The 16,565-nt window shown below is 41.3% G+C and overlaps 2 protein-coding genes across 5 annotated transcripts in view; both read right to left on the bottom strand.

Annotated features, from left to right (window-relative positions):
* Nucleotides 1-16,565, bottom strand: part of ATP8B1 (ATPase phospholipid transporting 8B1) — a 160,405-nt gene that overhangs the window by 15,244 nt on the left and 128,596 nt on the right. For all 4 annotated transcript variants that reach the window (XM_050768030.1, XM_050768031.1, XM_050768032.1 and 1 more), the window contains 6 exons: nt 13,999-14,111; nt 11,205-11,369; nt 10,218-10,329; nt 8,882-8,957; nt 4,499-4,631; nt 2,911-3,199 (listed from right to left, as the gene is read on the bottom strand). In XM_050768030.1, coding sequence (XP_050623987.1) covers nt 2,911-3,199; nt 4,499-4,631; nt 8,882-8,957; nt 10,218-10,329; nt 11,205-11,369; nt 13,999-14,111 — 888 coding nt within the window. The remainder of the gene's footprint in view (nt 1-2,910; nt 3,200-4,498; nt 4,632-8,881; nt 8,958-10,217; nt 10,330-11,204; nt 11,370-13,998; nt 14,112-16,565) is intronic.
* The window catches only part of NARS1 (asparaginyl-tRNA synthetase 1), an 82,626-nt gene that overhangs the window by 55,298 nt on the left and 10,763 nt on the right, over nt 1-16,565 (bottom strand). The gene's annotated exons all lie outside the window — the stretch shown is intronic.

Raw genomic sequence — 16,565 nt, 5'->3', positions numbered from 1 at the left:
TGGAGACGGGGTTTCGTCATGTTGGCCAGGCTGGTCTCGAACTCCCAACCTAAAGTGATCTGCCTGCCTTGGCCTCCCAAAGTGCTGGGATTACAGGCGTGAGCCACCATGTCCCACCTTGCCTTTACCTCTCTCCTGCTTCATGTACATTCTCAGGGTCTAAGACCAAGAAAAGACAACATCCACCCAGCTGGTATGAGATATCTTCAGGTAGGATAGAGGGAGAAGGCAGTCTGTGATAGTCCTTGGATCCTTGCTAGGGGCAAAAACATGGTGGGTCATGATTCCTTCACTTCTTCCAGACTATACTGCTAAACATGAATGTTAGCAAATGCTCAGATTATTTTTTGACACTTGAATTTCACTCGACTACTTTATGACCAACAATTTCTCTGTGTGTGTGTGTGTGTGTGTGTGTGCGCTTTTGTGTGTGTGTGCTTTTTTGTTGTTGTTGGGGAAAGGGTCTTGCTGTGTCACCCAGGCTGGAGTGCAGTGGCGCAAACATGGCTCGCTGTAGTCTCAACCTCCCAGGCTCAAGTGATCCTCCTGTCTCAGCCTCCCAAGTAGCTGGGACTACCTGTGCATGCCACCATACTTGGCTAATCTTTCTGTATATTGTTCTTGATGCAGTTGGAAGAAATGACAGCTTTTACAAAGTACATAAAGGCACTAATACTACTTGTATTAGTTAGTCTAAGGAGACCCCCAAAGTTTCCTATATTATTATCCCAAAGGGATGCTCTACAACTTACATATAAAAGTACCTGGGACAAGGTGCGGAGGCTCATGCCTGTAATCCCAGCACTTTGGGAGACTGAGGCAGGCAGATTGAGCCCAGGAGTTCGAGACCAGCCTGAGCAACATGGCAAATTCCCCACTCTACAAAAAACATAAAAATTAGCTAGGCCTGGTGGCTCATGCCTGTAGTCCCAGCTACTTGGGAGGCTGAGATGGGAGGATTGCTTGAGGCCAGGAGGTAGAGGTTGCAGTGAGCCAAGGTTGTGCCACTGTACTCCAGCCTGGGTCACAGAGGGAGACCTTTTTAATTTTTTCTTTTTTTTCTAAATGCACCTGGCATATAACAGTGCTTAATAAAAATTTTAAAACAACTTGAGGAAAACAAGCCCCTCTAAGATTATCTATGTTGACTTTGTGCAATCCCTCTCATTGCTGAACTCAGAGGAACAAAATGTTTCAAGCCTAAGTCACATAATCAGTTGATAAATCTCCAAAGCAAACCCGTCCCCTTCCATTATCTAGAAGACTACTTTCTAACTGAATAAAAATCATGTTTGACTTGTCCTTTTGGCACAGCTAGTTATGTTAAAGGTACGTAATGGAAAATAAACTAGAGCTGGCTGGCTATGGAGGAAAGAGATAGATCTAATTCCAAGCAAGCAATACCATTTGCATGGTAGGGCAAGCACATGCAAAAAAAAAAAAAAACCCCGTGTGGATGAATTAAACTGCTAGTGACGACAGACATACGCACTGGTAAAGAAGGCAAGATGACATACATCATACAGCTGACTCCTGTTGAGGAAGATAAAGTTGGAATATTCTTAGTATACATCGAGGAGGAGGAGGAGACTAAGAAAAGAAAGAGACTCATGAGCCACAAAATAGACTGAAAAGTCTAGTTATATATAATGCATTTAAGCACCACAGGAACATGCAATTACCTATGTACAGTCAGGTAATACTTCAGCTCAGTGATAATACGACAGAGCTGGAGGTGACATTGGGGATTATTTTCTTTTCCGATGAGAAAACTGAAACCTGAGCATAAGCCCGAGGTGACACCAGATTTTGGCAATAGGATGAGGATGAATATCCAGGTCATTAGTTTAAGTATTTTTATTACAAGATACTCCCTTATAGTAACAGAGGGAGGAAAAAGGAACAGGATTCAGACATAGAGATGAGGGCCGCGGGTGTGGTTCTGCAAGCTTTAATACCAGCACAACTGTAGTTCTGCAAGGCAGGACTCAATCTTTTACTTGTGTGGACTTAACTTCTAGCATCCAGCAAAAGGCAGCCTTCTAGGGAGGTCAGGAGGATGGTGAGAAAACATGGAAGCTTTTCTTCAATGCTAAAACTCTAAACTCACTCCAGGTGACCCAATGATGAAGTTCCCACAGATTTACCAAAGGTAGGAAGAAAGTACCAGAAAGAAATGCTTAGGTGAAGGAGAATGACATTGTCAAAGCAAGCACCAGAGCTCAACAATTTGTGTCTTACAAAACTTATTAAATATCAGGGTTTTGTTTTGTTTTGTTTTTTTGAAATGGAGTCTCACTCTGTCGCCCAGGCTGGAGTGCAGTGGCGCAATCTCAGCTCACTGTAACCTCCGCCTCCTGGGTTCGAGTGATTCTCCTGCCTCAGCCTCCCGAGTAGCTGGGATTACAAGTGTGCACCACCACACCTGGCTAATTTTTGTATTTTTAGTAGAGATGGGGTTTCACCATCTTGTCAGGCTGGTCTCGAACTCCTGACCTTGTGATCCGCCCACCTTGGCCTCCCAAAGTGCTGGGATTATAGGCGTGAGCCACTGTGCCCAGCCAATATCAGGGCTTTTAATAAACCCGAAATATGGGATAGAGGGGAAAAAATACACCACATCTATGTAAAAGAAGAAAAATATAAGGATAAATTCCCCCCTCCATAGACCTTATCTTCCTCTTAGCATCCTTCAGGAGCCCTGTTAGCGATACTCTTTCCTCCTGATGGGCTATGGGCTTTCTGGGGGTAGGGTCACAGGCGTTGTCATGGTTAAGTTGCTTTATGAAACATCTGTTCTATGAAAACTAAAGCTGTAAAATCTACCAAGAAAAAACCACCCCCTACACATTCCAGCCATTTTTCCTCTCCAGCACGTTGGGCCCCACTGGCCGTCGGTGCATGACTCACTTTTGATCATGTTCACATCATTGGCCCCATCTCCGATGGCCAGCGTAATGGCTTTCTTGTACCTCTTCACCAGGTCCACCACCATGGCCTTCTGCTTGGGGGTGACGCGGCAGCAGATGACTGCGCTGCACTCGCAGGCCAGGTCCACAAAGTTTTTCTGCTGCTGCTCTTTCTTAGCTTCTAGCCTCCTTTTACTTTGGGTCCGCATCCGTCTTTCTTCTTCTGTTCTTGGGAACTTCAGCTTCAGAATCTTACTTCTCTTGGTCTTTTTCTCGAGAAGAATTTCATTCTGTGAAATCAGAGAGGGAAAAGGTTACATTCATTTTAGTTTTACCCCAGGAGTACCATTCCCAAGATTTAAATTATGTGAAGGATAATTTTTGGGTTATATCACTGATTGTATTTGACAAACAAATTTGATTTTATAATCAAAATATGTATATGTATGTGTATACATATATATACACACACACACACACACATATATATATGTATTTTTTTGAGACGGAGTCTCTGTTGCCAGGCTGGAATGCAGTGGCACGATCTTGGCTCACTGTAACCTCCACCTCCCAGGTTCAAGCAATTTCCCTGCCTCAGCCTCCCGAGTAGCTGGGACTACAGGTGTGCGCCACCTCGCCTGGCTATTTTTTTTTTTTTTTTTTTTGTATTTTAGTAGAGACAGGGCTTCACCATGTTGGCCAGGATGGTCTCCATCTCCTGACCTTGTGATCTGCCCACCTTGGCCTCCCAAAGTGCTGAGTGTACAGGCGTGAGCCACCGTGCTTGGCTATATATATATATTTTTTTTTAATGGAGATGGTGTCTTACTGTGTAGCCTGGGTTGAAGTGCAGTGGCTATTCATTCACAAGTGTGATCATTGCATGCTGCAGCCTTGAACACCTAAGCTCAAACCACCCTCCTGTTTCAGCCTCCAGAGTAGCTAGGACTACAGGCGCATGCTACCACATCCAGCTTATAAAATATATATGCAACAAAAATTTAGAAAATCCAACAATCTATAAAGAAGAAAATGAGGCCGGGCGCGGTGGCTCAAGCCTGTAATCCTAGCACTTTGGGAGGCCGAGACGGGCGGATCACGAGGTCAGGAGATCGAGACCATCCTGGCTAACACGGTGAAACCCCGTCTCTACTAAAAATACAAAAAATTAGCCGGGCGAGGTGGCGGGCACCTGTAGTCCCAGCTACACGGGAGGCTGAGGCAGGAGAATGGCGTAAACCCAGGAGGCGGAGCTTGCAGTGAGCTGAGATCCGGCCACTGCACTCCAGCCCGGGCGACAGAGCGAGACTCCGTCTCAACAACAACAACAACAACAAAAAAAAAAAAAAAAAAGAAGAAAATGAAAAATACCCATTAATTAATAAACCAAGATAACCACTTTGACCTCTTTGGTATACATCCTTTCATATATCATATACTATTAAGTCTTAAACTTGGAAAAATCGCACTTTCATGTATAGGCTAAGAGACTTTTAGGTTGGCAGTTAACATGTGAAAGCATCTAAAAGTGGCCCCAAAAGAACTTCTTTCTTCTGAGTTAAAGGCACAGATACACTAATGATACATACCAACCAAGAACCAGTGATGATTAACGCACGGTTTCCACCGGGTGGAAAAAAACGTTCCTGCACAGGAGGTGCAAACTTTGCATAGACTCCACCTCTATTCCTCTGGTTTTCCATCCTTGCATGGAGAAGAGAACTAGGGGAAAGCAAATTTAAGTGTTTAATAGGCCCTTGATTCTGAGATAATTTTGACTTAAAAAAAAAGTGACAAAAAAACCAAAGTTTACCATCTTAACTATTTTTGTTTATTTTATTTTCATTATAATTTTTTTGAGAGAGGGTCTCACTCTGTCACCCAGGCTGGAGGGCAGTGGCATGATCATGGGTCACTGCAGCCTTGACCTCCCAGGCTCAAGTGATTCTCCTGCCTCAGCCTTCTGAATTGCTGGGACTATAGGCACACGCTATCATGCCTGGCTAATTTTTCTATTTTTTGTAGCAATAGGGTTTCGCCATATCCCAGGCTTTGGCCATTTTTAAGTGTACAGCTTAGTAGTATTAACTATAGTCACCTTGTTATCCAACCAATCTCTAGAACTTTTTCATCTTAAAAAACTGAAACTCTATACCTATTACACAATAACACCTCATCTCACTCACCCTCCAGTCCCTGGTAACTTCCAGTTTACTTTCTGTTTGAATGAATTTGAGCACTCTAGATACCTCATATATGTGAAATCAAACAGTATTTGTCTTTTTGTGACTGGTTTATTTCACTTAGCATAATGTCTTCAAGGTTCATCTATATAACATGTCATAATTTCCTTCTTTTTTAAAGTTGAATATATTCCATTATGTGGAGGCACCACATTCTGTTTATTCATTCACACAATGATGGGCACCTGGGTTGTGTCCACCTCTTGGCTACTGTGAACAGTGTTGCTATGAACATGGGTGTGCATGTATCTCTTTGAGATCCTGCTTTCAATTATTTTGTGGATATACCCAGAAGTGGGATTGTTGAATTATATGGTAATCCTTTTTAAAATTTTTTGAAGCATCACCATACTGTTTTGCATAGTGGCTGCACCATTTTATATATTTCATCAACAACACACAAAGGTTCCTTCAACAATGCTTATTTTCTATTGTGTTTTGTTTTTGATAGTATCCATCCTAAACGGTGTGAGGTATTATCTTGCTTTGGTTTTGATTTCTCTTCCCCTAATAGTGATGATGAGCATCCTTTCACATGTTTATCAGCCATTTGTATGTCCTTTTTGGAAAAATGTCTACTCAAAGTGCTTTACCCATTATTTTTTTTTTTTAGACAGAGTCTCCCTCTGTCACCAGGCTGGAGTGCAGTGGTGTGATCTCAGCTCACTGCAACATCCGCTTCCCAGGTTCAAGCAATTCTCCTGCCTCAGCCACCCAAGTAGCTGGGACTACAGGTGTGTGCCACCACGCCTGGCTAATTTTTGTGTTTTTAGTAGAGACAGGGTTTCACCATATTGGCCAGGATGGTCTCAATCTCTTGACCTCACAATCCGCCCGCCTCAGCCCCCCACAGTGCTGGGATTACAGGCATGAGCCACCGTGTCCAGCCAGCCTTTTTTTTTTTTTTTTAACTGAGTGACATGTAATTTTACTAAGTCTTGATTCGTCCACCATGGGGGGGCACCATGTTGTTGGTAATTCACCATTTTTCAAAGACAGCTAAAGGAAGATACAGTTGAAAATGTATACACAGCAACAGAAGAAAGGCAATCTTAGGCCAGGCACTGTGGCTTATACCTGTAACCCTAGCACTTTGGGAGGCTGAGGCGGGCAGATCATCTGAGGTCAGGAGTTCCAAGCCAGGCTGGCCAACATAGTGAAACTCTGTCTCTACTAAAAACACAAAAATTAGCCAGGCATGGTGGTGGTGCCTGTAATCCCAGCTACTTGGGAGGCTGAGGCATGAGGATCACTTGAACCCAGGAGGTGGAGTTTGCAAAGAGACAAGATTGCACCACTGCACCCCAGCCTGGGTGGCAGAAATAGTCTTTTTCATTAAAAAAAAAAAAAGGAAAGGCAATCTTGATCTGAATTAGAATACTGGCTATTGTTTATTAGGAAGAAACTTATTTTCATATAAACAAAATTATATCTGTGAGAAATTCTCAGTGCTTTATATCAACAAATTGAATGTTTATGTTAAAATGATATATGTGACAAGGCCACATATAACACTTTCATGTGATAGAAAAATGAGTCATGAAACTTTGGAGTGGAAGGGACCTTAAATATCTTGTCCAATCTCTTCATGTTACAAATAAGGAAATCAAGCCAGAGGAAGGTGATGTGATTTGCCTGCTGCGAGTTGATAGGAAGAATGGAATGAGGACTCAGTTATCTTGTAACTCCTGGCTCAGGACTCTTACTATTACACGCAAAAAGCCATTGTTCTTCTCCTTCCAAAGAAGGTTTCTCAGCCTTGGCACTCTTGATGTCCTGGGCCTAATAATCCTTTATTTTATGTGGCCATCCCTTGCACTGGAGGATGTTCAGCAGCATCCCTGGCCTCTACCCATTAGAAGCCAGGAGTACTTCTCCTCCACAGTTGAAACAAACAAGTGTCTCTGGACAGTGTCAAAAAGGGTCCCTGGAAGGCAGAGTCACTCCCCACTGAGAATCATTGCATATAGTAATTAACCGAATTACTTGAAACCCAGAACTAAAAGTAAACTCATTAAGCATTTATTTGTCTGTTGCTACCTTTTTTTTTTTTTTTTTTTTTTGAGATAGAGTCTCGCTCTGTCACCCAGGAGGGCTGGAGTGCAGTGGCACGATCTTGGCTCACTGCAACCTGTGCCTCCCAGGTTCAAGCGATTCTCCTGCCTCAGTCTCCCGAGTAGCTGGGATGACAGGCACCCGCCACCACGCCCGGCTAATCTTTGTATTTTTAGTAGAGAGGGGTTTCATCATATTGGTCAGGCCCTCAAACTCCTGACCTCGTGATCCACCCGCCTCAGCCTCCCAGTGTGCTGGGATTACAGGCATGAGCCACCGTGCCTAGCCTGTTGCTACTTTTTTTTTTTTTTTGAGACGGAGTCTTTGCTCCGTCACCCAGGCTGGGGTGCAGTGGCGCGAACTCGGCTCACTACAAGCTCCGCCTCCTGGGTTTACGCCATTCTCCAACCTCAGCCTCCCGAGTAGCTGGGACTACAGGCGCCCGCCACGCCTGTTGCTACTTTTTTAAAACCTAAAAACACTAAGGGGCATGGTTAATGTGCCTCTACTCAGGCACACAAACTAAATCAGTTCTAAATGGAACTGAGTTAGATCATAAGGCTACTGATTTTGTCTAATTTAACGGAACACCTAATATACTAGAACAACTAGAAAACACTTTATCACCGTCATGAGAAATAAGATGAATATTGACCATCAATTCCCTCATCACTTTATCACACCCCACAAGTGTGTATGTTAACAGCTTAATCTGACCTCATGCTGGCCTGAGAGAGGTGTTGTAGGGAAAAAGCTGAGGAACTGTCAGGCCATCAGTAAACGCAGTAACTGTGTGCAGCGTATTATAGCTTCAGAACAAGACATGGCTTTTTCATCATACATTTCCAGGTCTGCTGCGACTCTGATTTAAAGCTAACAAATGTTTCAGCATATGCTGACATTTGAATTATCAGGCCTGCCCCACCTAGACTAGATTACAGAGGACCTACATGATGTAACCCACCCACACATTTCCTTCCGGGCAAAAGCTTTTTTTTTCCTTTCTTCTATTTCCCTTTCAAAAGTAAAAGTTCCTAGAAAAAGCAAAACAGGACTATAAATTCATATTAATTCGCTAGGAATATGACAGGCTCACTTCCTTTTCCAGTAGGTGAACAGAGAAGACTTTTTTTTTAATGAGAGAGTTTCGCTGTTGTCACCCAGGCTGGAGTGCAGTGGCGTGATCTTGGCTCACTGCAACCTCTGCTGCCTGGGTTCAAGTGATCCTCCTGCCTCAGCCTCCCGAGTAGCTAGATTACACTTGCCAGCCACCACACCCAGCTGATTTTTGTAGTTTTAGTAGAGGTGGGGTTTCACCATGTTGGCCAGGCTGGTCTAGAACTCCTGACCTCAGGTGATCCACCCACCTCAGCCTCCCAAAGGGCTGGGATTACAGGCATGAGCCACTGCACCTGGCCTGAGCTAAGAAGGAATGGAGAAAAGTGGCCTCTGAAGGGCCCCAAGTTTCCCTAAAAGTAAAATCTGCTCAAATTTAGGCTGAACCTTGATTACTTGGAACTGCCTGTTGTTGTCTTGCTTCATTTAAACTTGAGGAAACTGCCCCAAGTGACATATCGTAGCCCCTATTTCTCCATATCTGCTATCTTCTACAGACAGCCTTGCATTTGAAAAGATGAGCTCTTATGTAATTTCATACTGCAGGCTTTTACTCACTTAATATCTTCCCCATAGCAGATGGTGGTGTCTTCAGTCAGAAGTTCACAAGCAAATCCTATATTTTCAGCAGTTTCTACAATAGAATAAAATTAAGTCAATGTCATTCCTGCTGTGTTTATTTTGTGTTTTTGAGACAGCATCTCACTCCCATTGCCTAGACTGGAGTGCAGTGACACGGTATCTGCTCACTGCAGCCTCAACCTCTAGGGCTCAAGTGATCTTCCCATCTCAGCACCATCCCCAGCCCCCAAGTAGCTGGGACTACACAACTCGCTACCAAGCTACCAATAGAAAATACTTTTGTATTTTTTCTAGAGACAGGATTTCGTCATGTTTGCCAGGCTCATTCTTACTGTTGAACTGAATAATTGATTTTACCTAGTAATGATAATTTTTAGTTCATGAACATAACCAGATTCACACAAATATGCTGTTTTTCTATAGCGATCTATAGGAATCACATGCAGAAAAAAAATGCTGTTCTCTATAAGAAAACAAGTGAAAGTCAAAGTCTAATTTGAAATGTTTTCAATAAATAAAATGTGCTATATTATCAAACATATAAACTGGTTATTTAATAAACCAATGTTCACTAAATTACTAAACACTTTCAGTTCATGGTTCAATTACTCTGTTATTGGCAGGGGGAGGGGGGCAGAGGGAAGCATAATAATTTCCACCAACCCTTACGTGAAGATTTTTTTCTTCCTTTTAAATTACCACCCAATTTGGCATTTATTTAAGGTCAGGGCTGTGCCTCCTGTAATTTTGCAGAGTGTATAACCCACTGACGATTTCAGAGCAAGAGACGTTATTTGATTTCTTGTGGAAGGCTTGCAAAGTAAAGTGTCAATACCAAACAAGTGCTTGTTGAGTTCTAAAGTTAAAAAATTAAAATCGTTCTTTCCTTAGGTATACAATTTTATTGCCAAGCAATAAAATTGGCAAGAAAACCGAAGTTACTGTTCAGCACTTTGTATTGTTCTACTCTGTACCCACCAAATGTCAAAGCACTGGAAGGACAGGGATAAGAGGGATGGCCCTTTCAGGACGGGAGCCCATGTCTGGCTGGAGAGATAAGACCAATTATAATCATCAAGACATGGCCAGGAGCTAAATTATGAGGAAGAAACTGCTGCTGAGGGGGACCAGGAAGGGATGCAGAAGGGTGTGCTGGAAAAACAGAGGAGAGTTTCTCAGAAAAAGCATCTTCCGCCCAAAGAAACAGTGTTTGTACAGGATGAAAAGTCTGAGGAGGTCATCTTGGGCAAAGGAAACGGCAGCTATAAATATTTGTGAATTAACAGATATGCTTCCCTGCACAATGAATTACCCTTTTTGTCTCCAGTAAGCACCCAGATCTTAATGTCAGCTTTTGCAAGTTTTGAAATGGTTTCTGGAACTCCATCCTGTAGCTTGTCTTCAATAGCTGTAGCTCCCAGGAGCTAGAATGTATATTTAAAAAAAAAGGGGGGGGGGATTAGCAAATAAACCAAAAGTTTTCTGTAATTACAGGTTGCCAACCTGTAAAAAGAAGGGCAAATTATACTTCCTGGTTGCTGCTCTCCTGGTGCCAATGGCCAGTGTTGACAGGGAAGGCTGCCATGTTTCTCAATTACTGCAAACCAACACAGCTAAAAACATTTTCCCTAAAGGATGAACTATTTAATTTAGCAAGATAAAAATGCAAGTACAAAATCAAGGATGTTAAAAATACTTTCCTTGTGTATTTGTGGGCACCCGCCACCACGCCCGGCTAATCTTTGTATTTTTAGTAGAGAGGGGTTTCATCATATTGGTCAGGCCCTCAAACTCCTGACCTCGTGATCCACCCGCCTCAGCCTTTACACTGACATTAACCAGTTGCAACACTAGCTATTTGTTGAATATTTTCCACTGATCTAAACTCTATGAAAACTATGTATTAAATTTGGAAAACTTTTAGAAACAATATATTTTTCTTATTTCAAGATTTTGCAGAATATGAATTGTTTCAGTAATTCCCCCAATGTAATAAGTATTAGATGCAGATTCGTTATTGTTTAAAAATTATAATGAATTTTAATAAGTGATATACAAATTATGGAATTGAATTAGAATCTCTCCTAATGTATTTTGTCTTTTGGTTTCTCATAATGGCAACTTCTGTTCTGCTCCTATTTTGGTGAACAAAAGAAATTACCTTCTTCCATTGTGCCAGTGTCAAATGTTGAAGTTGCAATTATCTCTTAAGCATGAGATCAAATATTCAATAAAACTTAATAAAAATTTCAATTCTGCTTAGAATATCAAAGAAAAAGTTATTAAGGCTAAAACTCACAATTAAGTCTTTTTCAATCTCCTCATATACTTTATCCAGAGCTTCGTCCCGGTTGGTGGAGGCCACACTGGCAGCCATAAACTTTTTATTCCATTGTGCAAATTCTTTTTCTTCAATTTCCTTGTAGCAAAGGCATAGGGTTCTAAGAGTTTCATTTGCAAAGATCTGTTTTATTTAAAAAAATAAATCCACCAATGCAAAGAATAGTTAATTTTATGTAATTCAGGATCAAGTATGAAATTTTACTTTGAAGTAATATACTAACAGAATTTAAAAAGAGACCATTAAAGATGACGGATTCTGTACAAATACATTTTAGAGAGGGGATTAAATGTCACTTCTTTTTTTTTTTTTTTGAGACAAGGTTTGGGTTTATCATCCAGGCTGGGATGCAGTGATGCAATCCTGGCTCACTGCAACCTCTGCCTTGCAGGCTGAAGTCATCCTCTCACCTCAGCCTCCCAAGTAGCTGGGACTACAGGTGTGCACCACAACGCCTGGTAACTTTTGTACTTTTTTTGTAAAGACAGGGTTTCATCATGCTGGTCTTGAACTCATGAGCTTATGTGATTTGCCCAACTCAGCCTTCCAGCATGCTGGGATTATAGGCATGAGCCACTGCGCCCGGCCTAAACGTCACTTTATAATAGACTTTGCTTTTCTAAACTTCTGTAGGGTCCAGGACTGTACTTCTAGTTTCCAAAGGGAAAAGTTTGTCTTTCTTCTAAGTCTTCTATTACCTTTCTCTTTTTCTCTTAATGATTTTTCTCTTAAAGATTTTCTCTTTTTCTCTTAATGACTAGGAAAATATCAGACTAAGGGAGCTGCCTTGTAGTGTAATGACGTAAGCATGAACCTGACAACTTTATAACTTGTTCCAACAAACTGTGATACGAGTCCAATCACCTATGAACTCTCCACCAAGCATGATTCCCTCAAACCAATTCTAAAATACAGAAGCCATTATTAAAGCTGAGGTCAAACCTTTTAATGGTAAAGAGTATCTGGCAATTTTTCAATGGTGAACGATTTGAACATTTTCTTTTTTTTTTTTTTTTTTTTTTTCCTTTTTTTCTTTTTTTTGAGATGGAGTCTTGCTCTGTTGCCCAGGCTTGAGTGCAGTGGTGCAATCTCGGCTCACTGCAACCTCTGGCTCCCGGATTCACGCCATACTCCTGCCTCAGCTTCCTGAGTAGCTGGGACTACAGGCACGCGCCACTGCGCCCAGCTAATTTTTGTATTTTTAGTAGAGATGAGGTTTCACCATGTTGGCCAGGATGGTCTCGATTTGTTGACCTTGTGATCCGCCCGCCTCACCCTCCCAAAGTGCTGGGATTGCAGGTGCAAGCTACTGTGCCCAGCCCGATTTAAACATTTTAAGCAGTTTCAACAAGAACAAGTAAATATCTCATTACTTTATAGTCACATCTTTTTTTTTTAATTAAATTAAATTTTTTATTTTTTGAGACCAAGCTTTGCTCTTGTCACCCAGGCTGGAGTGCAATGGTATGATCTCGGCTCACTGTACCCTCTGCCTCCCAGGTTCAAGCGATTCTCCTGCCTCAGCCTCCCAAGTAGCTGGGATTACAGGTGCCCGCCACCACACCTGGCTAATTTTTTGTATTTAGTGGAGACGGGGTTTCACCATGTTTGGTCAGGCTGGTCTTGAACTCCTACCCTCAGTTGATACACCCACCTTGGCCTCCCAAAGTGCTGGGATTATAGGCGTGAGACACCACGCCTGGCCTATAGTCACATCTTGTCTAGCCAAGATGGCAGAAGTGGTTCAACTGGTTGAGTATTTGCTTTCAAGATTCTTTGGAAGGTTCTGCATTTATTTGATTAGATTGTCATCGTTCATATCCTCATAAGATCTCATCAGTTTTAAGTGCATCAACATCAGTATATAATCTTAAAATGTGACTCTATCTAGGAGACAATATATTAATCAGGCTCTTCTCTGAAGGATGTTTGGGTGGTTCTAAAACTCAATCGATCCTTAAAGCAAAGGGGAAAAATCTCCAACCTTTATTAAGTACCTCCTAGGTGCTAGCCAGTATGGAAGATGCTTTCTCTTGCAATGGTCCTCCAAGATAGGAATTATCCCTTCCCTCTTTCACAGGGGGAATTAATGATTCACATGATATATCTACCATTTTTTCCAAAGACACAAGCTAGTAAAGAGGCAGGGACACCAGGTCTGCCTGATCTCCTCCATGCCTCCCTGCCATTGTTGTACCAAACAACAGTGCAAGATCCAGAGATATTCTGAGTAGTGGCAACATCACGGGACTAAACATATAGACAGCTTCCTAAGGACTTGGAAGTAATTAAGATCAAAGTGATTTTACCAACAAAGCTATCAAAAGTCAATGATCCAACACATTGCTCTGTCATCCTGCCACATATGAATGCTTTCCTTCCTTCACACTACACCTTGAAGTTAGTGGAGTTCTTGGGGGCCACATACATAGTAAGACTACAACCTAGTATGGTTGTGTAGCTTGCTCAAGGTCACTGGAAGAGAGCTAAGTCATTCTCCTGCCTCAGTCCTATAGACCCTGAAGACCCACATGCTGGGAGAAGGCACCACGGTGATATCCCAGAAAGTCAGCGGTAGGGGCAGAACTGGAACCCAGATGGCTATATTTCTACTTTGCTGCTCTTTCCACCCCAACTATTCCAAAGCAAAGGGAGGGTCAATAGTTAACATACAGCTTTCATGCAAACTTAACAGACAGCGTCAGAGAGTAAGATCAGAATCCCTTGCAGAAAGAATAAAAGTGGAACTTACATCCAGGGCATCCTGTGTTTCTTGCTTAGTAGGATTCATTCGATGTAACCGTTCATAAATAACTGTGTCAGCACCTTTACAGTAAAGCCTGATATTGCCTTCTGGGGTTCTTACTGGCAGTAAAAGAAGGAAATAAACACAACAAAGTTTGATTTTTTTAATATATATTTTTTGAGACAGGGTCTTGCTCTGTCGCCCAGGGAGGAGTGTAGCAGTGTAATATTGGCTCACTGTAGCCTTGACCTCCCAGGTTTGCAATCCTCCCATCTCAGCCTCCCGAGTAGCTGGGACTACAGGTGCATGCCACCATGCCTGGCTAATTTTTATTTTTATAGATATGGAGGCCTCACTATGTTATCCAGGCTGGTCTTGAACTCTTGGGCTCAAGTAATCCTCCTGCCTCAGCCTCCCACAGTGCTGGGATTACAGATGTGAGCTACAGCACCCAGCTAAGTTTGATTTCTTAATATAAAACTACATTTACAAAGTTAATTTGAAGTGTTACTATCTCATAATTCACTATTAGCTTAAAACCATCAGTTCCTCTAGAAAAGTGTTGCCTTCAACAAAACTGGTAAGTCATTATCTACATTGAATATAATAGTGAAATAAATATAAAAATATTCCTTCACAGTCAGCTCTGTTTTTCATAACCTTAGTTATTCTTCCAACAAATATTTACTGATTCCCTACCATATGCTATGCCATGTGCTAGTTACTTTCTTTCATAGAATTTTTCTCCATCCAACCAACAGGAAGTTTCTTACCTATGAACTCACAACACTTACTGCCTTTAATACTTGGACCACAACACCCCTCCTTGTGATCTTTTTATTTTTTTGTTTTTTTGATTAATGCAATAATTGTAATACATCCCTCATTGCTAACTAGATTTTAAGTCAAGGTAGATGGCAAGCATGATAATCAGTCTAGATCTGTGTGAGGGACACAGAAAGCATTCAGTAAGTGTGCCTAAGGAGAGTGTAATAGACAGTTAAACCTATATATTTTTATTGGTTAAAAATTCAGTCATAGTGGAGAAGGCTTGTAGACACCACCTTAACCAAGTGATCAAAGTTAACATCTCCAATAATGAGACAAACCAATAATATATACCTTCTGGCCAGGCAGGGTGGCTCATGCCTGTAATCCCAGCACTCTGGGAGGCCAAGGTGGGCCGATCACCTGAGGTCAGGAGTTGGAGACTAGCCTGACCACCATGGAGAAACCTTGTTTCTACTAAAAAATACAAAATTAGCCGGAAGTGGTGGCGCATGCCTGTAATCCCAGCTACTCAGGAGGCTGAGGCAGGAGAATTGCTTGAACCTGGGAGGTGGAGGTTGTGGTGAGCTGAGATCATACCATTGCACTCCAGCCTGGGCAACAAGAGTGAAACTCAGTCTCAAAAAAAAAAAAAAAAATATATATATATATATATAAAAAATATATATACACACATATACACACACATATATACATATATACATATATACACATATATGTATATACACACATATATACACATGTGTATATACACACATATACACGTATATGTATATATACACACATATATACATATATGTATATATACACACATATATACACATAAATATATACGTGTGTGTGTGTGTGTATATATATATACACCTTCTGATGTGATACTTAAAGAAGAGCACAGCATCACTTACGGACTCTTCCTGCCAACAATGTGTAACCTAGCTTTAATCATGAGGGAATATCAGACAAACCCAAGTTGGGGAATAGCCTATAAAATAACCAGTGTGTGGTTTTTAAAAATGTCAATGGATGAAAGATCAAAAAGAGATTGAACCATCCTTGACTCAGAGTCATGATCACCTAACGTAACCTGTGATCTTGGATTGGATCCTGGATGAGAAAAACAAAGAATGAACTTCCCTAGTAAAATCTGAAAAAGTCTATTGATTAGATAATATTGTATTGTGTTAAATTTTCTGGTTCTGATCATTGGACTGTATATATAAGTGAGTGTTCCTATTCTTAGGAAATACCTACTATGGTATACAGTATAGTATTTAGGGGAAAGGACATTAGGCCTGCAATTTAGTCTCTTTTTTATATTTTTATTTTCTTTTTTTATTATGTAATCTTGCTCCTTCTAGTGCAATTTATTCTCAAATGGCTCAGAAAACAATAATCTGTATGTATGTGTGTGTACATATATATGTATGTGTATATATAGATATATATATAATGAAATTATATATATATGGCAAATGTTAACAATTGCTGGATACGGAAGAGTATGAGAGTTCTTTAAACCATTCTTGCAACTTTTCTGTAAGTTTGAGATTATTTCAAACTTCAAATTTAAAGCAGTTCAGTGGTAGGAAGTGATTTTCGTCTTCACTTGGTGGTCTGCTATGTGCCTGCATTGCAGGCATGATTTTGATTCATAAGCATAGCCTTGATTTTCTCAGAAATCTTTTCCTGCTGAGCCCTCCCTTCCCTGCCATCAAGTACAGAAGACAGCACTCAGAGGTGCTCAAAAAATAAAAGAGCTTGTGTTGTTTAAAATAAAAGACTGC

The sequence above is a fragment of the Macaca thibetana genome, chromosome 18 (assembly GCF_024542745.1).
Source record: "Macaca thibetana thibetana isolate TM-01 chromosome 18, ASM2454274v1, whole genome shotgun sequence".
NCBI lineage: Eukaryota > Metazoa > Chordata > Mammalia > Primates > Cercopithecidae > Macaca > Macaca thibetana.
The sequence above is the reverse complement of the archived record's forward strand: the minus strand, read 5'-3'. Positions and strand labels throughout refer to the sequence as shown.